General features: G+C 38.3%; 1 protein-coding gene across 1 annotated transcript; it reads left to right on the top strand.

Annotated features, from left to right (window-relative positions):
* LOC132543746 (DNA-directed RNA polymerase III subunit RPC2-like) lies at positions 1-27,642 on the top strand. The gene is made up of 29 exons (XM_060207270.1): positions 1-130; positions 2,237-2,326; positions 2,529-2,593; positions 2,973-3,048; positions 3,953-4,053; positions 4,147-4,362; positions 5,952-6,033; positions 7,155-7,304; positions 8,070-8,186; positions 9,092-9,277; positions 9,870-9,983; positions 11,116-11,226; positions 13,496-13,585; positions 15,215-15,377; positions 15,549-15,702; positions 15,878-15,952; positions 17,851-17,949; positions 19,660-19,787; positions 20,545-20,630; positions 21,687-21,810; positions 23,116-23,274; positions 23,493-23,613; positions 24,294-24,437; positions 24,629-24,677; positions 25,551-25,568; positions 25,893-25,998; positions 26,182-26,278; positions 26,601-26,798; positions 27,528-27,642. The coding sequence occupies exons 1-29, from the start codon at positions 62-64 to the stop codon at positions 27,640-27,642; spliced, it is 3,303 nt and encodes a 1,100-aa protein (XP_060063253.1). The 5' UTR covers positions 1-61.

Raw genomic sequence — 27,642 nt, 5'->3', positions numbered from 1 at the left:
TTATCATTTAACGTCCCTGACGTTATAAACCCAAATTACTGTGTTACAACAAAATACCAAGATGGAAAGTATCGAGGATATGATGAGGATGGACAAGGAGAAGCTGGTGGAGCCTGTCAAGGCCGTTCAGGTCTGTATGGTGTTTTGCCACTGACTATTCAGCAGGGTGGGCACGCTCCTGTATCAGCGTAATGGTCCTAGATCAGTGACAGTTACTTATTTGAGTAATTAGTCTGTTACTCAAATGTGGGATGATCAGAGATAGAAGCGCAGGAGTTGCTATGCACATTTGCAGCAAAAAGGACGTTGTATTTAAAGCAGTATGCGGCATTTTAATAACAAATTATACAAAGAGGCTAAAAAGTCAAAGAGTTGAGAAATTTTATTTAAAGTCACATATGGTAAACAATAAGACATTAACACTGTAGTGTTATTATTATGACAAACATAAGCATAACACATTGTATTATATACATAACAATGATGTGCAGTACTTACATGATGAAGAAATACCACAGACACATAGTTATCTAGGAGTTATATGGTTAACAATGGGCACTTCTGTATCACATAAGTGTCACAAAAGAAAAAGTTAAAACAATATAAAAGTGTAATAAAGATATATGCTAATATAGCAAATAATACAAATTGACATGATATACCAGGGCTCTCGATCTGCCAGATTTGGAGCCGATATTCGGCCCCATTCCCAATGCAAAATAGTATCTTTTTTTCCCCAATTTAGACCCAAGTTTTCCCAATTCTAAGGAAAACGCCGCTATTTTTCCCAATTCTAAGGGCCCCAGGTCCCAGTCCCAAAATGGGGTGTGAGAGACCTGTATACACTAATATATGGTGCATTTAAATTTTACCAGTGGTAACGCACTTGCCTTTCACATAACCAGGGGAGGGGTTTGATTCCTGGGAATGGATTTGAAAAGGTATGCCTGACCATTTGGGTTTCTTCCTACACTAAGACCTTTTTCGCACTTCCATCCGAGCCAACAAGATTGATATATATAAGCTGGAAAAACTTGCTTCGCAATTGTTGTAAAATAAATAAAGTTTATTATTATTATAAATATAACCATGCAGCTTCCCAGGTAACAGGTTATGAAGAATGCAGTCAAAGGCCTTGGACAGGTCCATCAGAATCACAACAACATGTTGATGGTTGTCCAAGGCGTGCCTCTAGTCCTCATGGGCTTGCAACAGGACAAACTGGCACCTATAACCACTCATGAAAGCTGCCAAGAAAGAACTAAAAATAGGTTTGCAAAATTCACTTAAGCTGATCATGCATGATCCTTTCAAATATTTTTAACAAAGTAGTTAAAATACTGCCAGGTCTAAAACTGCTTTTCTTCAAAGGATTGTTTTTCTTATAAATAGGTAAAACCTGTGCTTTTTTAAGTTCATCAGGAAAAAAGAAACTGAGAAACAGTGATGAAAAAAGTGCTGTTATGACTGGTGTAAAAGATTCTGTACCGGCTTTTAAAATCTTAGCCGAGATACCATCAAAACTTGTAGCTTAGCAAAGAGGTAACAATCAGCTGATGAATAACCAGTTATTAAAACAATGATATATAGAAAGTTTAGGACAAAAATAAGTGCATTTATACTGATTGAAAATGGTTGACAAAATTACAGTTTCTTCAGGTCAAGAGCAGCTATGAATGTGGAATACATGTAATTGTAGTGGTAAGTGGATGTGGGGTTTTGTAGTGTAGGAATAAGTGTACATGTGTGGTAATTCTAAGGGTTACAGTAGAGGTTTCTAGTACTCATCAAGCTGCTTATTGGATGAAGAAAGCATGCCTTTCACACTCTCAAGAGAAGAATATGTAAATACCATGCTTGATGCTCGAATATTTCTAATTTTGTTGTGTGAAATGTTGAATAAAAGAATTCCAGACAGAGAATATATGTAGATTCCAATATGTTGGACAATGTGATAAACAAAAACAAATAAATGTATAGATGTAAAACACTGGGTTGTTTTTGATATCTTGATAAGTTTTCCTATAAAATGTTGGTAACCACTAAATCATCAATAGTGGGTGACTGTTGCAGTATAATATACATGTGTTATTAGTCCATCCCTGGTTCTCATAATTATGTATATGTTTGTGATTGCTCTGCTTCGTTTCAAGGTGTTCCATCAAATTACAGTGAGAGATATATTAATCCAAAATCTAGTACACCTATTTTATTGTTAATGACTCTTTGTTGACAGGAGAAATGGAGGCTTCTTCCTGCATTCCTAAAGGTGAAGGGACTTGTAAAACAACACATAGATTCCTTCAATTTCTTCATCAACAACGATGTGAGTAAAATGACAAATCATGATACGAGTAATGAATTGAATTTTGATTTATGTATGTATACAAATGTATAGGAAATAAAAGAATGTTGTTTTTATAATCAATAATTATTATGTAAATTTTCAGTAGAAGTAAATACATTTATACACTTAAAGAATGATCATGTATATTCGGTGTACATTGTGTCACATTTTTCTGTTACAGATCAAAAGCATTATGAAGGCCAATGAGAAAATCTCAAGTGATGCTGATCCCAACTTCTACATGAAGTCAGTATCTAATTATCTACATTTGCCATTATACATTGGAAACATTTTAATGCCAAGTTGTATAACATATTGAATGTTTGTGAGATCTAGAATGTATGACAGGTTTTGAAAATAAAACTGTATTCAGGCAGTGAAGGTGTGATCACATTTACAGCAACTTGTATCTGACCATTACAAGGGATCTGAAAAAACTGTATTCAGGCAGTGTAGGTTTGATTGCATTTTCAGCAACTTGTATTTGACCATTACAAGGGATCTGAAAAAACTGTGTTCAGGCAGTGAAGGTTTGATTGCATTTACAGCTTATTTTATCAGAATAAGTTCTACTACACTTCAATTTTTTCTTTCTGAACTGGTTCAGTGCTGTTTTCATTATCAGGTACCTGAATATCTATGTAGGAATGCCAGATGTAGAGGAGGGATTTAACATCACCAAGCCCATATCGCCTCATGAGGTAGGTGTATTTAATAACCTAAATATCTCTGTAACCCATATCACCTCATGAGGTAGGTGTATTTAATAACCCTAAATATCTCTGTAACCCATATCACCTCATGAGGTAGGTGTATTTAATAACCCTAAATATCTCTGTAACCCACATCACCTCATGAGGTAGGTGTATTTAATAACCTAAATATCTCTGTAACCCACATCACCTCATGAGGTAGGTGTATTTAATAACCTAAATATCTCTGTAACCCATATCACCTCATGAGGTAGGTGTATTTAATAACCTAAATATCTCTGTAACCCACATCACCTCATGAGGTAGGTGTATTTAATAACCTAAATATCTCTGTAACCCACATCACCTCATGAGGTAGGTGTATTTAATAACCTAAATATCTCTGTAACCCATATCACCTCATGAGGTAGGTGTATTTAATAACCCTAAATATCTCTGTAACCCATATCGCCTCATGAGGTAGGTGTATTTAATAACCCTAAATATCTCTGTAACCCATATCGCCTCATGAGGTAGGTGTATTTAATAACCCTAAATATCTCTGTAACCCACATCACCTCATGAGGTAGGTGTATTTAATAACCTAAATATCTCTGTAGCCCATATCGCCTCATGAGGTAGGTGTATTTAATAACCCTAAATATCTCTGTAACCCACATCACCTCATGAGGTAGGTGTATTTAATAACCCTAAATATCTCTGTAACCCATATCGCCTCATGAGGTAGGTGTATTTAATAACCTAAATATCTCTGTAACCCACATCACCTCATGAGGTAGGTGTATTTAATAACCCTAAATATCTCTGTAACCCACATCACCTCAGTCTTGGCTTATGTATGAATTTGAATATGGTAAATTATATGATAATAAATGAAGTCTCTTCGTTGCAGTGTCGCTTACGAGATATGACCTATTCAGCACCACTGACTGTAGACATTGAGTACACCCGTGGGAACCAACGCATTGTGAGAAAGAATCTTCCTATTGGCAGGTAAGTCTGCTGCTCTCAACACCCTTAGGTCAGTATATACATATATATAAGGCTTGTCATAATCTCACTTTGACCTTGAATTTGCTGTTGTAGGATGCCGATGATGCTGCGTAGTTCCAATTGTGTCCTGACTGGGAAGAGTCCCGCCGAGATGGCTAAACTCAATGAATGTCCTATGGATCCAGGTGGCTACTTTATAGTCAAGGGCAACGAGAAAGTCATCCTCATTCAAGAACAGCTCTCAAAAAACAGAATGATTGTTGATACGAGTGCTGGGCGCAAAGGCACCATAGAATGTTCTGTCACTAGGTAAAGATTGATGGGGATAGATCAATTATATTAATGTATTCAGAATGAATCATTTACTGTGAAATGAGTGTCCATTTACTTTGAAGTGAGTGTCCATTTACGGTGAAGTGAGTGTCTGTTTACTGTGAAGTGAGCGTCCATTTACTTTGAAGTGAGTGTCCATTTACTGTGAAGTGAGTGTCTGTTTACTGTGAAGTGAGTGTCTGTTTACTGTGAAGTGAGTGTCCATTTACTGTGAAGTGAGTGTCTGTTTACTGTGAAGTGAGCGTCCATTTACTGTGAAGTGAGTGTCTGTTTACTGTGAAGTGAGTGTCCATTTACTGTGAAGTGAGTGTCTGTTTACTGTGAAGTGAGCGTCCATTTACTGTGAAGTGAGTGTCTGTTTACTGTGAAGTGAGCGTCCATTTACTTTGAAGTGAGTGTCCATTTACTGTGAAGTGAGTGTCTGTTTACTGTGAAGTGAGTGTCTGTTTACTGTGAAGTGAGTGTCTGTTTACTGTGAAGTGAGTGTCCATTTACTGTGAAGTGAGCGTCTGTTTACTGTGAAGTGAGTGCCATTTACTTTGAAGTGAGTGTCCATTTACTGTGAAGTGAGTGTCTGTTTACTGTGAAGTGAGTGTCCATTTACTTTGAAGTGAGTGTCCATTTACTGTGAAGTGAGTGTCCATTTACTGTGAAGTGAGTATTCATTTACTGTGAAGTGAGTATTCATTTACTGTGAAGTGAGTGTCCATTTACTGTGAAGTGAGTATTCATTTACTGTGAAGTGAGTATTCATTTACTGTGAAGTGAGTATTCATTTACTGTGAAGTGAGTGTCCATTTACTGTGAAGTGAGTATTCATTTACTGTGAAGTGAGTGTCCATTTACTTTGAAGTGAGTGTCCATTTACTGTGAAGTGAGTGTCCATTTACTGTGAAGTGAGTATTCATTTACTGTGAAGTGAGTGTCCATTTACTGTGAAGTGAGTATTCATTTACTGTGAAGTGAGTGTCCATTTACTGTGAAGTGATTATTTATTTACTGTGAAGTGAGTGTCCATTTACTGTGAAGTGAGTGTCTGTTAACTGTGAAGTGAGTGTCCATTTACTGTGAAGTGAGTATTCATTTACTGTGAAGTGAGTGTCCATTTACTGTGAAGTGAGTATTCATTTACTGTGAAGTGAGTGTCCATTTACTGTGAAGTGAGTATTCATTTACTGTGAAGTGAGTGTCCATTTACTTTGAAGTGAGTGTCCATTTACTGTGAAGTGAGTGTCCATTTACTGTGAAGTGAGTATTCATTTACTGTGAAGTGAGTGTCCATTTACTGTGAAGTGAGTATTCATTTACTGTGAAGTGAGTGTCCATTTACTGTGAAGTGAGTATTCATTTACTGTGAAGTGAGTGTCCATTTACTGTGAAGTGATTATTTATTTACTGTGAAGTGAGTATTCATTTACTGTGAAGTGAGTGTCTGTTAACTGTGAAGTGAGTATTCATTTACTGTGAAGTGAGTGTCTAATTACTGTGAAGTGAGTGTCCAATTACTGTAAATGTTTTTTGCATAAACTACTAAATGTAGATAAATGTGATTGTCCACCAAACAGCTCAACACATGAGAGGAAGAGTAAGACGTATGTAACCACTAAAAAGGAGAAGTTCTATCTACGACACAATACATTCGCTGAGGTAATATTTACAGCTATACTGTATTATTTATAGATCAAAACTGATCCTATATCACAAGTCATATCAACCTTAACTATCCACACCTCACTAACCATACCTACCTTAACTGTCCACACCTACCTTAACTGTCCACACCTCACTAACCATACCTACCTTAACTATCCACACCTCACTAACCATACCTACCTTAACTATCCACACCTCACTAACCATACCTACCTTAACTATCCACACCTCACTAACCATACCTACCTTAACTATCCACACCTCACTAGCCATACCTACCTTAGCTATCCACACCTCACTAACCATACCTACCTTAGCTATCCACACCTCACTAACCATACCTACCTTAGCTATCCACACCTCACTAACCATGCCTACCTTAACTGTCCACACCTCACTAACCATACCTACCTTAACTATCCACACCTCACTAAACATACCTACCTTAACTATCCACACCTCACTAAACATACCTACCTTAACAATTACACCTCACTAACCATACCAACCTTAACTATCCACACCTCACTAACCATACCTACCTTAACTATCCACACCTCACTAAACATACCTACCTTAACAATTACACCTCACTAACCATACCTACCTTAACTATCCACACCTCACTAACCATGCCTACCTTAGCTATCCACACCTCACTAACCATGCCTACCTTAACTATCCACACCTCACTAACCATACCTACCTTAACTATCCACACCTCACTAACCATACCTACCTTAGCTATCCACACCTCACTAACCATACCTACCTTAGCTATCCACACCTCACTAACCATGCCTACCTTAGCTATCCACACCTCACTAGCCATACCTACCTTAGCTATCCACACCTCACTACAAGCTGAATAGTAAAGAAAGAAAAAAAGACTTTTGAATTCAGTGTAAACAACATCTTTATATACAGTACTTCGAGGAAATTTTTTCTCTATGATAATGAAAATAATAAACTTTATTTAAAGAAGTTAAGATATTTAAGCCAATGACTAATCTATTATAAAATAAGGCATAACACAATCATGATTTATAACATACATATAACTATAAGGAAAAACATTTGAAATATATCCAAGACTTTATCAAAATAATTTGTAGGATATTCCAGTGGCTATCGCATTTAAGGCAATGGGGATTGAATGTGACCAGGAAATAGTACAGATGATTGGAAGTGAAGAGGAAGTGCTGACTGCCATAGCCCCATGTCTAGAGGAGTGTCACCGGGCACAGGTGTTCACACAAACACAGGTAAAATACTTACAGGTGTTCACACAGACACAGGTAATATATACAGGTGTTCACACAAACACAGGTAAAGTACACAGGTGTTCACACAGACACAGGTAAAATACACAGATGTTCACACAGACACAGGTAAAGTACACAGGTGTTCACACAGACACAGGTAAAGTACACAGGTGTTCACACAGACACAGGTAAAGAACACAGGTGTTCACACAGACACAGGTAAAATACACAGGTGTTCACACAGACACAGGTAAAGTACACAGGTGTTCACACAGACACAGGTAAAGTACACAGGTGTTCACACAGACACAGGTAAAGTACACAGGTGTTCACACAGACACAGGTAAAGTACACAGGTGTTCACACAGACACAGGTAATATACACAGGTGTTCACACAGACACAGGTAAAGTACACAGGTGTTCACACAGACACAGGTAAAATACACATGTGTTTGCACAGACACAGGTAATATACACAGGTGTTCACACAGACACAGGTAAAGTACACAGGTGTTCACACAGACACAGGTAAAATACACATGTGTTTGCACAGACACAGGTAAAGTACACAGGTGTTCACACAGACACAGGTAAAGTACACAGGTGTTCACACAGACACAGGTAAAATACACATGTGTTTGCACAAACTCATTAAATCTTGTGAAACATTTTCTTTGGTTTGTACTAGATGTTCTGTTGATGCAATTAGTCGTGATCAAAAGAAAAAAAATTGTAAAATTTTTTTGATATCTCTTTCTCTCAAGGCACTGAAATACATTGGGATGCGTGTGAGACAGCGGCGGATGTGGGGTGCTCCAAAAAAGAGTAAGGTGGACGACGCCAGAGATGTTCTACACAGTGTGGTACTGGCCCATGTCCCTGTAAGTCCTACACAGTCTGGTAATGGCCGACCTATGTTCCTGTAAGCCCTATACAGTATGGTACTGGCCCATGTCCCTGTAAGTCTTACACAGTGTGGTACTGTCCCATGTCCCTGTAAGTCCTACACAGTGTGGTACTGGCCCATGTCCCTGTAAGTCCTATAGGTGGTCCTGGCCGGCCCATGTCCCTGTAAGTCCTACACAATGTGGTACTGTCCCATGTCCCTGTAAGTCCTACACAGTGTGGTACTGGCCCATGTCCCTGTAAGTCTTACACAGTGTGGTACTGGCCCATGTCCCTGTAAGTCCAACACAGTGTGGTACTGTCCCATGTTGGCCCATGTCCCTGTAAGTCCTACACAGTGTGGTACTGCCCCATGTCCCTGTAAGTCCTACACAATATGGTAATGGCCCATGTCCCTGTGAGTCCTACACAGTGTGGTACTGTCCCATGTCCCTGTAAGTCCTACACAGTATGGTACTGGCCCATGTCCCTGTAAGTCCTATACAGTGTGATACTGACCCGCCCATGTCCCTGTAAGTCCTACACAGTATGGTACTGGCCCATGTCCCTGTTACTCCTTCACAGTGTGGTACTGTCCCACGTCCCTGTAAGTCCTACACAGTATGGTACTGGCCCATGTCCCTGTAAGTCCTACACAGTGTGGTACTCACCCCTGTCCCTGTAAGTCCTACACAGTGTGTAACTGTCCCATGTCCCTGTGAGCCCTACACAGTATGATAATGGCCCATTATTGTAAGCCCATGACAATTGATCAGTTACATAGCTGCACAGAGATGATCCATTTTCCTTTCTTTCTAAAAGCATATATATATATATGTATATATACAGATATACAGGAAGTGTTGTAACAGTTGAGAATGAAATAGTGTTTCTTTCACAGGTAGTACAGTGGAACTTCAAAGTGAAGTCAGCCTACCTGGCCTTGATGGTGCGTCGTGTAATACTAGCCAAGGGTGACAAGGTCAAGGCCGATGATCGTGATTACTACGGTAACAAGCGTCTGGAGCTGGCTGGACAGCTTCTTTCACTGCTGTTTGAAGATCTGTTCAAGAAATTTAATTCAGAGGTAGGATTTTCCTTATGTATATTACATTACAATGGCATTGAATAAATAACATAAGGTCTTCATAAAGAAATGTCGGACATGTGGACAGGTCCACTCTGAACTGTTTTCATAAAATGGTGACCATGGAAAAAAAGGAACCATGTCTATCTTAACTATTACCCCATCTTCATCAATATGTGTGTGTCTGACTGTTCTAGTGCTGTATGTATCCTATTCCCTTCTTCTACCTAGGAAAATGATATCCTGACTAACTATTTATATATACATCAATATATATATATATACACATCAATATGTGTGTGTCTGATTGTTCTGGTGCTTTATGTATCCTACACCCTACTTCTACCTAGTAAAATGATATCCTGACTAACTATTTATATATACATCAATATGTGTGTCTGACTGTTCTGGTGTTATATGTATCCTACACCCTACTTCTACCTAGTAAAATGATATCCTGACTATTTACAGCCTCATAAGTTTACAGACTTACATAGAACCACACACTAAGTATTTAACCCAGTATTACCTGTTATGGTCACATCTGTGTAAAGACATAGGCCTGTTATAATATAGTGGTATATGATTTCAGTTGAAGAGAATAGCTGACATGACCATACCAAAACCGAGAGCTGCCCAGTTTGATATTGTTAAACACATGAGACAAGATCAGATCACCAATGGCCTTGTTAATGCCATATCTACAGTAAGTTGGCTTCAGTTATTTATGATTGTCAGCAATATTATCTAGGTGTACAGTATTTGTATGAACGGATGTTAACAGTCTATTATTGTCATGACATGATGCCTGTGTTTTACTCTGGTAAACAATTGTCTACTCTTAATGAATATTACAATTTAGTAGGTCATTTTTACCTGCCATCCTCCTCATCGTTTAAATGAAACAAATGCAAGTACAGTAGGAAACCTTTCTGGATACAATAGAGATGTTTGATCATTTTTTTAAATATTGAAAAATGACTAAAACATATAGCAAGCAAAATGAAGTAAAACAGTTTCATTTCTGTCAGTTATTTATGTAAACTGACTGGGAAAATGGGGCACCCATTGTAGAAACCATTGCACTATTTTGAATGGAATCCATAAATAGACCAACATTCTTCTGATATTTAGCAAATTAAGAAAGTCAAATATCTATCATGAAAATGCTCCATTTTTAGCAAATTATTTGATATTTGTTGAAACTAACTAATTATTACATTCATTATCTGTTAGGAAATGTTTATACTTTTTTTACAAAATGTGATCAATTATTTTATGATTTTTTGGAAATGTCCCATTATTACAGTATTGATGATATTCTGATATCGATCGATTTGGTGACTATTGAATGTTTCATAAAATCTGGAGTCAGAACTCTTTATTGTCATTTAAGAACAGAGAGTTATGTCCCTTTTGTGAAGTCTTTTGTGGAAGAGTTAGAGCTAGGGGTATTTATAAAGTTTGCCTTTAACTTACAATTCTAGATTTAAGTAGGAATAAAATTGCCATCTGCAAAAACATATGTATCAAACTTGTGATGTATTATAGGGTAACTGGTCAATATGTATCAAACTTGTGATGTGTTATAGGGTAACTGGTCAATATGTATCAAACTTGTGATGTATTATAGGGTAACTGGTCAATATGTATCAAACTTGTGATGTATTATAGGGTAACTGGTCAATATGTATCAAACTTGTGATGTATTACAGAACCACTGGTCAATATGTATCAAACTTGTGATGTATTATAGGGTAACTAGTCAATATATATCAAACTTGTGATGTATTATAGGGTAACTGGTCAATGTATATCAAACTTGTGATGTATTATAGGGTAACTGGTCCATTAAACGGTTTAAGATGGATCGAGGTGGAGTGACACAGGTACTGTCCAGATTGTCCTTCATCTCAGCCTTAGGAATGATGACTCGTATCTCTAGTCAGGTGAGCATTTCAGAGGTCAAGGCCAAACACTTAGACGTTGCGATAATGAACAGAGCAAGATACCAGAAGTTCAGTGATGTGTTTTGTTTTACATAAATCAACATTCGCTTGGTAGAACTGTTTCTATGAAATATTGTATCCCACAGCAGTGAAGGTCAACACTTGGTCAGTTGTGCAGACTGAAGCTGGTAGGTAAAAGTTTGTCTGGTATATAAGGATTTATCAGGTAGGTGAGGGTTTGTCGGGTAGGTAAGGGTTTGTCAGGTAGGTAAGGGTTTGTCAGGTAGGTGAGGGTTTGTCGGGTAGGTAAGGGTTAGTCGCGTAGGTGAGGGTTTGTCGGGTAGGTAAGGGTTTGTCAGGTAGGTGAGGGTTTGTCAGGTAGGTAAGGGTTTGTCAGGTAGGTGAGGGTTTGTTGGGTAGGGGAGGATTTGTCGTGTAGGTAAAGGTTTTTCGGCTAGGTGAGGGTTTGTCAGGTAGTTGAGGGTTTGTCGGGTAGGTGAGGGTTTGTCAGGTAGGTAAGGGTTTGTCAGGTAGGTGAGGGTTTGTCGGGTAGGTGAGGGTTTATCTGGTAATTGGAAGGTTTGTCAGGTAGGTGAGGGTTTGTCGGATAGGTGAGGGTTTGTCGGGTAGGTGAGGGTTTGTCGGGTAGGTGGTGTAAGGGTTTGTCAGGTAGGTGAGGGTTTGTCGGATAGGTGAGGGTTTGTCTAGTAGGTGAAGGTTTGTTGGGTAGGTAAGGGTTTGTCAGGTAGGTGAGTGTTTGTCGGGTAGGTAAAGGTTTGTCAGGTAGGTGAGGGTAGGTGGGGGTTTGTCAGGTAGGTGAGGGTAGGTGGGGGTTTGTCAGGTAGGTGAGGGTAGGTGGGGGTTTGTCAGGTAGGTGAGGGTAGGTGGGGGTTTGTCAGGTAGGTTTGTCAGGGTGAAGGTTTGTCAGGTAGGTAAGGGTTTGTTGGGTAGGTAAGGGTAGTGGGGGTTTGTCAGGTAGGTGGGGGTTTGTCAGGTAGGTGAGGTAGGTGGGGGTTTGTCAGGTAGGTGAGGGTAGGTGGGGGTTTGTCAGGTAGGTAAGAGTTTGTCAGGTAGGTGAGGGTTTATTGGGTAGGGGAGGGTTTATCTGGTAATTGAAAGGTTTGTCAGGTAGGTGAGGGTTTGTCGGGTAGGTGAGGGTTTGTCAGGGTAGGTTTGAAGGTTTGTCAGGTAGGTGAGGGTAGGGGGGTTGTCAGGTAGGTGAGGGTTTTTCAGTAGGTGAGGTTTGTCAGGTAGGTGAGGGTTTGTCAGGTAGGTGAGGGGTGGGGGTTTGTCAGGTAGGTAAGGGTTTGTCAGGTAGGTGAGGGTAGGTAGGTGGGTTTGTCAGGTAGGTGAGGGTTTGTCAGGTAGTTGAGGGTTTGTCGGGTAGGTGAGGTAGGTGGGGGTTTGTCAGGGTTTTTGTCAGGTAGGTGAGGGTTTGGGTTTGTCAGGTGAGGGTAGGTGAGGGTTTGTCAGGTAGGTGAGGGTTGTGAGGGTTTGGGGTGAGTAAGGGGTTTTTGTAGGTAGGTTTGTCAGGTAGGTGAGGTTTGTCAGGTAGGTAGGTGGGGGTTTGTCAGGTAGGTGAGGGTTGGTCAGGTAGGTGAGGGTATGTGGGGGTTTGTCAGGTAGGTGAGGGTAGGTGGGGGTTTGTCAGGTAGGTGAGGATAGGTGGGGGTTGGTCAGGTAGGTGAGGGTTTGTCGGGGTTTGTCAGGTAGGTGAGGGTAGGTGGGGGTTTGTCAGGTAGGTGAGGGTAGGTGGGGGTTTGTCAGGTAGGTGAGGGTAGTTGGGGGTTTGTCAGGTAGGTGAGGGTAGGTGGGGGTTTGTCAGGTAGGTGAGGGTTGGTCAGGTAGGTGAGGGTAGGTGGGGGTTTGTCAGGTAGGTGAGGGTAGGTGGGGGTTTGTCAGGTAGGTAAGAGTTTGTCAGGTAGGTGGGGGTTTGTCAGGTAGGTAAGAGTTTGTCAGGTAGGTGAGGGTAGGTGGGGGTTTGTCAGGTAGGTGAGGGTAGGTGGGGGTTTGTCAGGTAGGTGAGGGTAGGTGGGGGTTTGTCAGGTAGGTGAGGGCAGGTGGGGGTTGGTCAGGTAGGTGAGGGTAGGTGGGGGTTTGTCAGGTAGGTGAGCATTTATCCAGTGGAACTGATTCTGAATTACTACACTAGCTGTTGTTTATTTTATGACTATGTAAGTCCTTATTTTGTTGTTGATATGACATCACTATTAAGCTGTGAAAGAGAAACAATGTTTACATCATCAATCTTGTTTGGTGATATTTGTAGTTTGAGAAAACTCGAAAGGTCAGCGGTCCACGGTCACTTCAACCATCACAGTGGGGAATGCTTTGTCCCTCAGACACTCCAGAAGGGGAGGTAAGTCAGTTTAGACTGGTATTACTTTGCTCTTTCATCTTCATCATTTCTGTTGAAGTGTTAAATTTCTCTAGGCAATAATCCAGTGAAGTTAACAAATAGTTTAAAACAATTTGTTTGTAATTTATTGTAACCATGGATATAATGTGTCTAAACATATAAAGTGAAGGTATTGTAACCAAGGATGTGTCTAAACATATAAAGGGAAGGTATCGTAACCATGGATGTAATGTGTCTAAACATATAAAGTGAAGGTATTGTAAACAAGGATACAATGTGTCTAAACATATAAAGGGAAGGTATTGTAACCATGGATATAATATGTCTAAACATATAAAGGGAAAGTATTGTAATCATGGATATAATATGTCTAAACATATAAAGGGAAGGTATTGTAACCATGGATATAATATGTGTCTAAACATATAAAGGGAAAGTATTGTAATCATGGATATAATATGTCTAAACATATAAAGGGAAAGTATTGTAATCATGGATATAATATGTCTAAACATATAAAGGGAAAGTATTGTAAACATGGATATAATATGTCTAAACATATAAAGGTAAGGTATTGTAACCATGGATATAATGTGTCTAAACATATAAAGGTAAGGTATTGTAAACAAGGATACAATGTGTCTAAACATATAAAGGGAAGGTATTGTAACCAAGGATGTGTCTAAACATATAAAGGGAAGGTATTGTAACCATGGATATAATATGTCCATATAAAGGATATAATGTATAATATGTCTAAACATATAAAGGAAGGTATTGTAACCATGGATATAATATGTCTAAACATATAAAGGGAAGGTATAGTAACCATGGATATAATGTGTCTAAACATATAAAGGGAAGGTATTGTAACCATGGATATAATATGTCTAAACATATAAAGGTAAGGTATTGTAACCATGGATATAATATGCCTAAACATATAAAGTGAAGGTATTGTAACCAAGGATGTGTCTAAACATATAAAGGGAAGGTATTGTAACCATGGATATAATATGTCTAAACATATAAAGGTAAGGTATTGTAACCATGGATATAATATGTCTAAACATATAAAGGTAAGGTATTGTAACCATGGATATAATATGTCTAAACATATAAAGGTAAGGTATTGTAACCATGGATATAATATGTCTAAACATATAAAGGGAAGGTATTGTAACCATGGATATAATATGTCTAAACATATAAAGGGAAGGTATCGTAACCATGGATATAATGTGTCTAAACATATAAAGTGAAGGTATTGTAACCAAGGATGTGTCTAAACATATAAAGGGAAGGTATTGTAACCATGGATATAATATGTCTAAACATATAAAGGGAAGGTATTGTAACCATGGATATAATATGTCTAAACATATAAAGGGAAGGTATTGTAACCATGGATATAATGTATCTAAACATATAAAGGGAAGGTATTGTAACCATGGATATAATGTGTCTAAACATATAAAGGGAAGGTATTGTAACCATGGATATAATATGTCTAAACATATAAAGGTAAGGTATTGTAACCAAGGTTATAATGTGTCTAAATGCATATACCAGCTTAAACCACCCAGAAGTATTAGGAGAATATACCAGCTGAATGTTATTGTCTTACAGTCATGTGGTCTTGTAAAAAATCTAGCCTTGATGACTCACATCACAACAGACCACGAGGAAACGCCAATCATACGTCTAGCTTTTAACCTTGGTGTAGAGGATATACAGCTACTCAGTGGCGAGGAAATGACCAGTCCAAAAGTCTATCTCGTCTTTCTTAATGGTGAGTGGTCACTTTTGAGGGAATGATTTAAATTGTCAAGAGGTCTTCCTCACATTTCTTAATATTAATGGTCAAAGTTCTGTAGTTTTGTTCCATGATGAAGGGTTAGCAGGAAGGGAATTATCAAGTGTCTTCCTTGTCCTCCTTAATGATAAAGAATCAATTTTCCAGGTAATATACTTGGTGTGATCCGTGACCATAAGAAGTTGGTGCGGACGTTCCGGTTGATGAGAAGGGCTGGGTTTATTGATGAGTTTGTGTCCGTGTGTACTAACCAATCACATCGCTGTGTCTACATATCTACTGATGGTGGAAGACTCTGTCGGTATGTACTGACACTGATCTCTTTAACTGAAAATTTCAAGTTTTTAACTTCTCCAAGGTCCATTGGTCATGTGAACTTGCTGAACTGAAACATTAAGAATATTTAGGATCCGATTTTTCCAGCACATATATTGTTTTACAGCTGATATTGTGATTTGGTGTTGTTCTATTAACAGACCATATATCATTGTCAAGGATGGACGTCCACTGGTTAAACAGAAACATATTGAGGAACTCACTCAGGGATTCAGGTAAATCTGTCTTATATTTAGGAGCTCACCCAGGGATTCAGGTAAATCTGTCTTACATTGAGGAGCTCACCCAGGGATTCAGGTAAATCTGTCTTATATTGAGGAGCTCACCCAGGGATTCAGGTAAATCTATCTCCCCAGTCTGATATTAAAGAGGGTTTCCAATAACTCAGAAAAATCCGCCTTTAGTTAGAAATCTCATGGATCCCATTTCAAGAATACTGAGAAGCTCAGCCATATTTTCAGGGAAGTTCTTAATAAGGCTTACACCTTGTAATTAAATGCAGTTTCCAGTAAACTACCTTGGGCTTGAGGTACTATTCTCCAGGTAAGATTAATCAAATCTTCAGGTGACAGTGGTTAAGAGCTAAATATAAGAAAAGCCATTTCATTTGAGTAAGACTGTCTCTGAAGGTTTTGGGTGAAACTGTCGGTCATTGAAGGAAAATTAGACATGTAGCATAGTCATTTATATATTATAGTCTTGTTCTTTCAATTATTTTGATCTTTGTCTTGTGAAAAATTGTTATCTCAATTACTGTATCTGTCAGCTACATGATACATGTGCTCTTTTAAACAATATTGTAATCATCATTCTGATGTTTTGTATAGCATATAACCATAAGTCTTCAGGAACAGTTAGTACTGGTCAACAATAACGACTGTAACACAATGTTGTACAGTGTTCCTTACAACAGTACCATCTGACAACACAGTGTTGTACAATGTTGTACAATGTTCCTAAAACAGTGCTGTCTGACAACACAATGTTGTACAATGTTGTACAATGTTCCTTAAAACAGTGCCATCTGACAACACAATGTTGTACAATGTTCCTTACAACAGTACCATCTGACATCACAATGTTGTACAATGTTCCTTATTGCCTTATTTCCAACTACAGATGACAACACAATGCTGTACAATGGTCCTTATTGCCTTATTTCCTACTACAAATGACAACACAATGTTCCTTATTGCCTTATTTCCTACTACAGATGACAACACAATGTTATACAATGTTCCTTATTACCTTATTTCCTACTACAGATGACAACACAATGTTGTACAATGTTCCTTATTGCCTTATTTCCTACTACAGATGACATCACAATGTTCCTTATTGCCTTATTTCCAACTACAGATGACAACACAATGTTATACAATGTTCCTTATTACCTTATTTCCTACTACAAATGACAACACAATGTTGTACAGTGTTCCTTATTGCCTTATTTCCTACTACAGATGACATCACAATGTTGTACAATATTGTACAATGTTCCTTAAAACAGTACCATCTGACAACACAATGTTGTACAATGTTCCTTACAACAGTACCATCTGACATCACAATGTTGTACAATGTTCCTTATTGCCTTATTTCCTACTACAGATGACAACACAATGTTGTACAATGTTCCTTATTGCCTTATTTCCTACTACAGATGACATCACAATGTTGTACAATGTTCCTTATTGCCTTATTTCCAACTACAGATGACAACACAATGCTGTACAATGGTCCTTATTGCCTTATTTCCTACTACAAATGACAACACAATGTTGTACAATGTTCCTTATTGCCTTATTTCCTACTACAGATGACAACACAATGTTATACAATGTTCCTTATTGCCTTATTTCCCACTACAGATGACAACACAATGTTGTACAATGTTCCTTATTGCCTTATTTCCTACTACAGATGACAACACAATGTTGTACAATGTTCCTTACAACAGTACCATCTGACATCACAATGTTGTACAATGTTCCTTATTGCCTTATTTCCTACTACAGATGACAACACAATGCTGTACAATGTTCCTTACAACAGTACCATCTGACATCACAATGTTGTACAATGTTCCTTATTGTTTTATTTCCTACTACAGAAGTTTTGATGACTTCCTGAAGGAAGGTTTGGTGGAATACCTGGATGTAAACGAGGAAAATGACTGCATGATATCTCTGTATGAAGCAGATATAAACAGGTAAAAACTTGTAACTGTAGGAGGTGTTTTCTGTCTAGTTCTACCTCCTGTCAATGCTGCATTAATTAATTATCTAACCACTAATTCACCCAAACAACCATGAGGCTAGAGGTCAGGATGTCTGACCTTTACCATTGAAGTGATTCCAGGATTACTCAAATCAGTGACCATAACCATGTCCATTGAAGTAAAATGTGTGAAAAGATTGGAACAATCTTAACATGTAGAGTCATAACATGTAACGTTAGCTATTAAGATTGATAAATATTAAAAGACATTCAATTTCATCAAAGCAAAGCATTAAAATTATTTCATTTATAAATACCTATTTCATATAAGGTTACGTATCTGAGATTTCTGTAGATATCACAGTGTACCAGCAGTAGAACACTCTGTGACTTATACTGTAATAATGATTTAGGTTACAAATCTGAGATATCTGTAGATATCACAGTGTACCAGCAGTAGAACACTCTGTGACTTATACTGTAATAATGATTTAGGTTGCATATCTGAGATATCTGTAGATATCACAGTGTACCAGCAGTAGAACACTCTGTGACTTATACTGTAATAATGATTTAGGTTGCATATCTGAGATATCTGTAGAAATCAGTGTACCAGCAGTAGAACACTCTGTGACTTATACTGTAATAATGATTTAGGTTACATATCTGAGATATCTGTAGATATCACAGTGTACCAGCAGTAGAACACTCTTGGACTTATACTGTAATAATGATTTAGGTTACATATCTGAGATATCTGTAGATATCACAGTGTAACAGCAGTATAACACTCTGTGACTTATATACTGTAATAATGATTTAGGTTACAAATCTGAGATATCTGTAGATATCACAGTTTACCAGCAGTAGAACACTCTGTGACTTATACTGTAATAATGATTTAGGTTACATATCTGAGATATCACAGTGTACCAGCAGTAGAACATTCTGTGACTTATACTGTAATAATGTCTTAGGTTACATATCTGAGATATCTGTAGATATCAGAGCTTGTCAACAGTAGAACACTCTGTGACTTATACTGTAATAATGTTTTAGCTTACATCTCTGAGATATCTGTAGATATCAGAGCTTGTCAACAGTAGAACACTCTGTGACTTATACTGTAATAATGTTTTAGCTTACATATCTGAGATATCTGTAGATATCACAGTGTACCAGCAGTAGAACACTCTGTGACTTATACTGTAATAATGTTTTAGGTTACATATCTGAGATATCTAGATATCAGAGTTTGTCAACAGTAGAACACTGTGACTTTTACTGTAATAATGCTGTGTTAACCTTTAAGTTTAGTTAAAATCTTTTCAAGACATATCTTTTTTACTGTGATGTATAGACTGAAGTACAATTTACATGTTTGAATGGCAGACTACTGTGTAATAAGGGTGTGATTGTTTACCATACATTGACCTCTCACCTTACGTAAAAATTAACTTGAGGTTTGCAATACTACGAAGGATTGTTGACTCTGTTTCTAAAACATTAGTCTCAAGTTAGTCAGCCATTCGAAGTGTTGATCTGGTGAGCCTGTAGTTTACCTACACTTCTCTCAGGATTTGTTTCATTCTTTGCCTGTGGAATTTTGTGGTGTTTATTAATTCTCTTTCAGCCTTAATAGGCTTCATATAGCATGAAGTTATGTATTTTATTCAAAGATACGTATTGTTTACTGTTGAAGGGAGACAACCCATCTGGAGATAGAACCATTTACCATATTAGGAGTGTGTGCAGGGCTGATCCCCTACCCACATCACAACCAGTCTCCCCGTAATACCTACCAGTGTGCTATGGGAAAACAGGCCATGGGTAAGACACAGTTAATCATGGTAGGCTATGGGTAAACTGACCTTGGGTAAGTCACTGTTAATCATGGTAAGCTATGGGTAAACAGACCATGGGTAAGTCAGTTAATCATGGTAAGCTATGGGTAAACAGACCATGGGTAAGTCACAGTTAATCATGGTAAGCTATGGGTAAACAGATATTGTGTAAGACACAGTTAATCATGGTAAGCTATGGGTAAACAGACCATGGGTAAGTCACTGTTAATCATGGTAAGCTATGGGTAAACTGACCTTGGGTAAGTCACTGTTAATCATGGTAAGCTATGGGTAAACAGACCTTGGGTAAGTCACAGTTAATCACGGTAAGCTATGGGTAAACAGACCATGGGTAAGTCACAGTTAATCACGGTAAGCTATGGGTAAACAGACCATGGGTAAGTCACAGTTAATCATGGTAAGCTATGGGTAAACAGACCTTGGGTAAGTCAGTTAATCATGGTAAGCTATGGGTAAACAGACCTTGGGTAAGTCAGTTAATCATGGTAAGCAATTTTTTTATTTCATGTAATTACATTCAGGGAGGAAATAGAAAAGAAGGAGAAAATTCAATACTGAGAGAACATGTTAAGTCCAAACAATGACAGACATCGAGATCTTTCTGGGATGTCTTGTCTGTTGTAGAGTTGTGGATTTAAGTAATCAGATTGTATCACATATTGATTTCTGCACCAAAGCCATTTATGTATCTTGTATATATAAACAAATACCTTTGTTATCAGGTACCATTGGCTACAACCAAAGGAACAGAATTGACACACTGCTCTACCTGTTGTGTTACCCCCAGGCCCCGCTCGTTAAGTCTAAGGTGAGTTATCACATGATACAGGGTTTCTAAAGTTTAGGTGCCTCCAGCTATTTCTTCTTTAGTCAAAGATGAACTGCCCAGGCCTGATGTGTTTGACCTTAAATTTTAGATATATGTACCCCCAGACCCAAATAAATAGGTCATACTCTGGCTAAATGAGTTTTAGGTGAGTTATATCCACACTGTACTAAAGTCTCATTAGAGTTAAAAGCAGACTGCCCTAAATAAATGTCTAAATAAGGTGAGTCCCACTGACTCGAAGTAAATAAATCTCAGATGAGTGATCTCCAGGTCACGCTAAATAAGTGTTAAGCAAGCTACTCACAGACTCCAAATAAATGTGGCAAACCCTCTGTCAATTGAATAAATATTGTTGAATCCTTTCTAGTTATATGAAATTTTACTGGTAAAGAAAAATTAGAGTTTGAACTTTCAGAATAGACATTGCCTAAAATCACAACAAAATGTAACAACTGATTGATAATAGACTGTTCTGAAAAAATCTCTAAATAAAATTATGATTATGTTTTGAGACACTTAGTTTACATGTTCATCTTCTGTTGAAAATCACAGGTTATATTTGATTCTTCTTTACATTCGATATTATAGATGAGAAATAAAGTAGACGACTTGAGTATAACCTCAGGATATTCAAACAATTCAGATTGTAAATGTTTTAGTGAAACAAGACCACAAAGGTTTTGAACTATCACTTGACAGAACATTATGTTTTTTATTGAAATAAAATTGTGTTCTAATTACCTGCCTGTTAGAACTGACTTGAAGTTTACATTATGTCTAATGTCACCCTCAAACTTCAATCCAATTAATCTGTATGAGTTGCACAAGGCTTCATTATTAATCCTGAAAAAGAATCAGGATGGTATTGCCTTCTCTGTAAAAGCCATTGTATCTGATCTTATGATTGTTTTATTATAATACTTTCTAAAATGTTGTGTCTAAAACCAGAGAAAATTGATCATATTGACTGACAACTATAGGTCAAAAATATAAATGTTCACCTGTTGGTAAATAAAATTTGTGGTATTTTTTCAGACAATTGAGCTGATTCACTTTGACAAGTTACCTGCAGGACAAAATGCCACTGTTGCTGTGATGAGTTACAGTGGCTATGATATAGAGGATGCTCTCATCCTCAATAAGTCTTCACTAGATAGAGGTAGGTCTCTATCACCTAGGCCCCCTCATTCTTAAATTGTGTCCTACAAACTTCTGGCCTAAAGTCCTAATCTTTGACCTAGATTCTGAACCTCTGACTTAGATTCCGAATCTCTGACCTAAATGCCTACTCTCTGACCTAAATGCCTAATCTCTGACCTAGACTCTCAATCTCTGACCTAAATGCCTAATCTCTGACCTAGACGCTTATTCTCTGACCTAAATGCCTAATCGCTGATCTAGATTCTCAATCTCTGACCTGAATACCTAATCTCTGATAAAAATGCCTAATCTCTGACCTAGATTCTCAATCTCTGACCTGAATACCTAATCTCTGACCTTAAAGCCTAATCTCTGACCTAGATTCTCATTCTCTGACCTTAAAGCCTAATCTCTGACCTAGACGCTCATTCTCTGACCTAAATGCCTAATCACTGACCTAGACTCTCAATCTCTGACCTAAATGCCTAATCTCTGACCTAGATGCTCGTTCTCTGACCTAAATTCCTAATCGCTGACCTAGATTCTCAATCTCTGACCTGAATACCTAATCTCTGATAAAAATGCCTAATTTCTGACCTAGACTCTCAATCTCTGACCTGAATACCTAATCTCTGACCTTAAAGCCTAATCTCTGACCTAGATTCTCATTCTCTGACCTTAAAGCCTAATCTCTGACCTAGATTCTCATTCTCTGACCTAAATGCCTAATCGCTGACCTAGACTCTCAATCTCTGACCTAAATGCCTAATCTCTGACCTAGATGCTCATTCTCTGACCTAAATTCCTAATCGCTGACCTAGATTCTCAATCTCTGACCTGAATACCTAATCTCTGATAAAAATGCCTAATCTCTGACTGACTCTCAATCTCTGACCTGAATACCTAATCTCAATCTCTGACCTGAATACCTAATCTCTGACCTTAAAGCCTAATCTCTGACCTAGATTCTCATTCTCTGACCTTAAAGCCTAATCTCTGACCTAGATTCTCATTCTCTGACCTAAATGCCTAATCTCTGACCTAGACGCTCATTCTCTGACCTAAATGCCTAATCTCTGACCTAGATTCTCAATCTGTGACCTTAAAGCCTAATCTCTGACCTTAAAGCCTAATCTCTGACCTAGATTTCTATCATCTTTACCTGAAGATATAAGGTTTGAAATAATGATATTGTAATGACATTTCATTTTCCTATCTGACATTTTACAACCTAGATCAGACCTAAATCATAACCCTGAATCTTTATCTTGAGGACTTTTATCATAACATTTTATCTTTTTTAATTTTATTTTTGTGACCACAGGATTTGGAAGGTGTCTTGTCTACAGAAAACAGGCATGTACCCTAAAACGCTATGCCAATCACAGTTTTGACAAAGTGATGGGACCAATGTTAGATGCTACTACACATCGACCGGTCTGGAGGCACAGCATTCTCGACATGGATGGTATCTGTTCCCCAGGTAACTATGGTAACCTTGTAGGAGTGTTGTTTTGTTCATTAAATAATAAAATTGTATAGCTGTAAAGGACACTCATCATCTGTTCAGGTTTTTATTATAATTATATAACACGCACCATTTATCTTACCCTCTCAGTAACAGTATAATCAGCCATTATCTTTGTATCTTGATTGTATTTACCTTTTTGAGAATTAATAAATCATGATCTCTGATTACAGGTGAAAAAGTTGAAAGTAAACAAGTTATGGTAAACAAGTACATGCCCACTGTGACTATGAATCCCCTCCAGAGCCCCTCTGGACAGGCTCAGCAACCAGAATACAGAGATGTCCCAATTACGTGAGTCACATCATTAGAATCCTTAATTCTGGCTCCACCTGAGTATAGGAATGTGTTGACCTCTCCAGACAGAGTAATCAGAGTATAGGGACCTCCCCGTCATGTATAATGAACCCACTTATTTCTCCAGACTGACTTGGCAGTTAGAGAACAGGGATCTCCCCGTCATGTATAATGAACCCACCTATTCCTCCAGACTGACTTGGCAGTTAGAGAACAGGGATCTCCCCATCATGTATAATGAACCAACCCACCCCTTTAGACCCCCTGCAGACTGACTCAGCAGTCAGAGTATAGGGATTTCTCCATCGTGTATTATGAACCAACACACCCCTATAGACTCCCTCCAGACTGACACAGCAATCAGAGTATAGGGACCTCCCCATCGTGTATAATGAACTAACCCACCCCTATAGACCCCCTCCAGACTGACACAGCAATCAGAGTATAGGGACCTCCCCATCGTGTAAAATGAACTAACCCACCCCTATAGACCCCCTCCAGACTGACACAGCAATCAGAGTATAGGGACCTCCCCATCGTGTATAATGAACCCATTCACTCATTCAGACCCTCCAGATTGACTCAAAGCCCAGAGTATAGAGATGGTCCCTCCTTATCAGCAGCCCCTTGAGACCAGCAGTTACAAACATCTCGTATCACATTAATTTCTTCCATAGGTACAAGGGAGCAGAGCCATCTTACATAGAAAAGGTTCTCATCACCTCCAACCCAGAGGAAGCTTTTTTAATCAAGATGCTGCTAAGACAGACAAGACGACCAGAAATAGGTGACAAGTTCAGTAGTCGACATGGACAGAAAGGGTGAGTTACTCAAATCAAATTACTGTTTTAGTAAACCTAGACTTATGAGATGAGTACTGTAGAATACACAGATCAAACAGATGGGTAATTCTATCACTGTAGTTCTGAGATGAGAAGGGGCAGGTAACTCTAGCATTGTATTATAGATTATTGTGAATGTAAAGGATGTAATGGAGATGTTGTTATTTCAGTGTGTGTGGACTGATTGTACCGCAGGAGGATATGCCTTTCACAGATCTGGTAAGTAATGGCTTCTAGTATCAAACATAGAAAACATAAACTAATCTCAGAAGTGGTTTGTGTTCTTTACTGAAGTAAAACTGATCCTGACACAGAGAAGTGGTCTGTTCTTTACTGAAGTAAAACTAATCCTGACACAGAGAAGTGGTCTGTTCTTTACTGAAGTAAAACTGATCCTGACACAGAGAAGTGGTCTGTTCTTTACTGAAGTAAAACTGATCCTGACACAGAGAAGTGGTCTGTTCTTTACTGAAGTAAAACTGATCCTGACACAGAGAAGTGGTCTGTTCTTTACTGAAGTAAAACTGATAATATCCAACATTTTTCTGTAGCTAGCTAGATTTAACTCTGATGTGTCCTAACAGTCTTAATTTAGGTGATAATAGAGAAAGTGAGATTATTTTGTGTGCTGGGTATATGGCTGTAGAGTGTTATGTAAAAGAAGTTAATGATAATAAAGAAAGTGAGATTATTTTGTGTGCTGGGTATGTGGCTGTAGAGTGTTATGTAAAATAAGTTAGTGATAATAAAGAAAGTGAGATTATTTTGTGTGCTGGGTATGTGGCTGTAGAGTGTTATGTAAAATAAGTTAGTGATAATAAAGAAAGTGAGATTATTTTGTGTGCTGGGTATGTGGCTGTAGAGTGTTATGTAAAATAAGTTAGTGATAATAAAGAAAGTGAGGTTATTTTGTGTGCTGGGTATGTGGCTGTAGAGAGTTATGTAAAATAAGTTAGTGATAATAAAGAAAGTGAGGTTATTTTGTGTGCTGGGTAGGTGGCTGTAGAGTGTTATGTAAAATAAGTTGATAGTCTGGATCACTTGATCTTTAACTAACAGTTTTACTATTCTCTGTTTTTTTTTCTATTTCAGGGAATTTGCCCAGATATTGTGAGTGATTTTTCTTTTTCTGGTCCCAAACTTTTCTCTTTTATCACTTAAAAGAAGGTTTTCCACAAAGAGAACCATAAGCTAACAGTACTGTTAGAACTAAAATGGAGAAACACCGTCTTCAGGCAAACTTGTGAAAACAAAATGGAGATGATTAATGAGAAATATGTCATAATGATAATGTCTGTTTAGATCAATAATGCAGGGGAGATAACTGTACCTTTTCCAATAATTTCACTGTCTACACAGTGGTTTGAGAGTTTATACCATTATATAAATGATTACAAAATCCAACAAAAGTCAATATTTGTCTGTTCTCCACAGATAATGAATCCCCATGGTTACCCCTCAAGAATGACAGTTGGAAAACTGATGGAACTACTAGGTAGTAAAGCAGGTGTACTTGATGGCAAATTTCACTACGGTACAGGTAAGTAGTGAACTCTCCAACATGTACGTCATCATTAAACCACTGTAACGTAAAACCTAAATCTCTCTTCAATCTATCATATAGTTCTCCTAAAACTAAACGTGAGGCTGCATCACCTTGTAAAATGATCTGATATCTTTGTGTGATGGTTTGTAAGATATAGATCCTGTTGTGTGTTGTCAGCATTCAGTGGAGATAAGGTAGAGGACTTGTCTGCTGATCTGATCCGTCATGGCTTTAACTACCTCGGGAAAGACTACGTCACCTCTGGCATCACAGGGTAGGTCATATTTACACCTTAACAAGTCACCCCTGACATCACAGATAGGTCATACTGGTCAGATTGTGGATCAGCTTTCGATCAACTTCCTGTCCTTGATTAATCAACTTACAATAAATCTAGTATTCACCAGATGATTTTCAATTTATTTTTAAAATTGTTGCCTGCAAGAAATATCCTGGTTTATGTTTGAGACTTGCTAAATTTTGACATTTTTTGGTCTATTTCGTGATTTAGTAGTTTTCAAAGAAATGCTTTTGAATAAACTCCTTGGTATTCTGAAATAATAACATGACTGGCTGATGTGCGACTGTTTCGACAGGGAACCTCTGTCAGCATACATCTACTTCGGCCCAATCTACTACCAGAAGTTAAAACACATGGTAATGGATAAGATGCACGCCCGTGCCAAAGGACCCCGTGCAGTGCTGACACGACAACCAACTGAGGGTCGTTCTCGTGATGGTGGTCTCAGACTCGGGGAGATGGAGCGTGACTGTCTCATTGGTTACGGAGCAAGGTAAGGACTAACATGACTGTCTCATGGTTACAGGACCAGGTTTAGGACCAGTATGACTGTCTCATTGGTTACAGGACCAGGTTTAGGACCAGTGTGACTGTCTCATTGGTTACAGGACCAGGTTTAGGACCATTGTGACTGTCTCATTGGTTACAGGACCAGGTTTAGGACCAGTGTGACTCTCTCATTGGTTACAGGACCTGTCTCATTGGTTACAGGAGGTTTAGGACCAGTGTGACTGTCTCATTGGTTACAGGACCAGGTTTAGGACCAGTGTGACTGTCTCATTGGTTACAGGACCAGGTTTAAGACCAGTGTGACTGTATCATTGGTTACAGGGCCAGGTTTAGGACCAGTGTGACTGTCTCATTGGTTACAGGACCAGGTTTAGGACCAGTGTGACTGTCTCATTGGTTACAGGTTACAGGACCAGGTTTAGGACCAGTGTGACTGTCTCATTGGTTACAGGGCCAGGTTTAGGACCAGTGTGACTGTCTCATTGGTTACAGGACCAGGTTTAGGACCAGTGTGACTGTCTCATTGGTTACAGGACCAGGTTTAGGACCAGTGTGACTGTCTCATTGGTGACAGGGCCAGGTTTAGGACTGTGTCTTCTTGTTAGATGTTGTTCTATGGCCAAGATTATAATGTTAAATCTGTACCACTGCTAAGATGAAGGGCTACAAAGTTTGTTCAAATATAAGTATTGACAAACTATGACTGCCACAGGTGTGGCAATGTATTAAACCAACTTCTACTTGAAAACCAAACAGCCAAGGATCATGATATTGGACCTTGCATGCTAGGACAAATCAATGACCTTCAATTATTGTCAAGGTCCTAG

The sequence above is a fragment of the Ylistrum balloti genome, unplaced genomic scaffold (assembly GCF_031769215.1).
Source record: "Ylistrum balloti isolate Yb309-2 unplaced genomic scaffold, AGI_CSIRO_Ybal_v1 Utg369764, whole genome shotgun sequence".
NCBI lineage: Eukaryota > Metazoa > Mollusca > Bivalvia > Pectinida > Pectinidae > Ylistrum > Ylistrum balloti.
The sequence above is the reverse complement of the archived record's forward strand: the minus strand, read 5'-3'. Positions and strand labels throughout refer to the sequence as shown.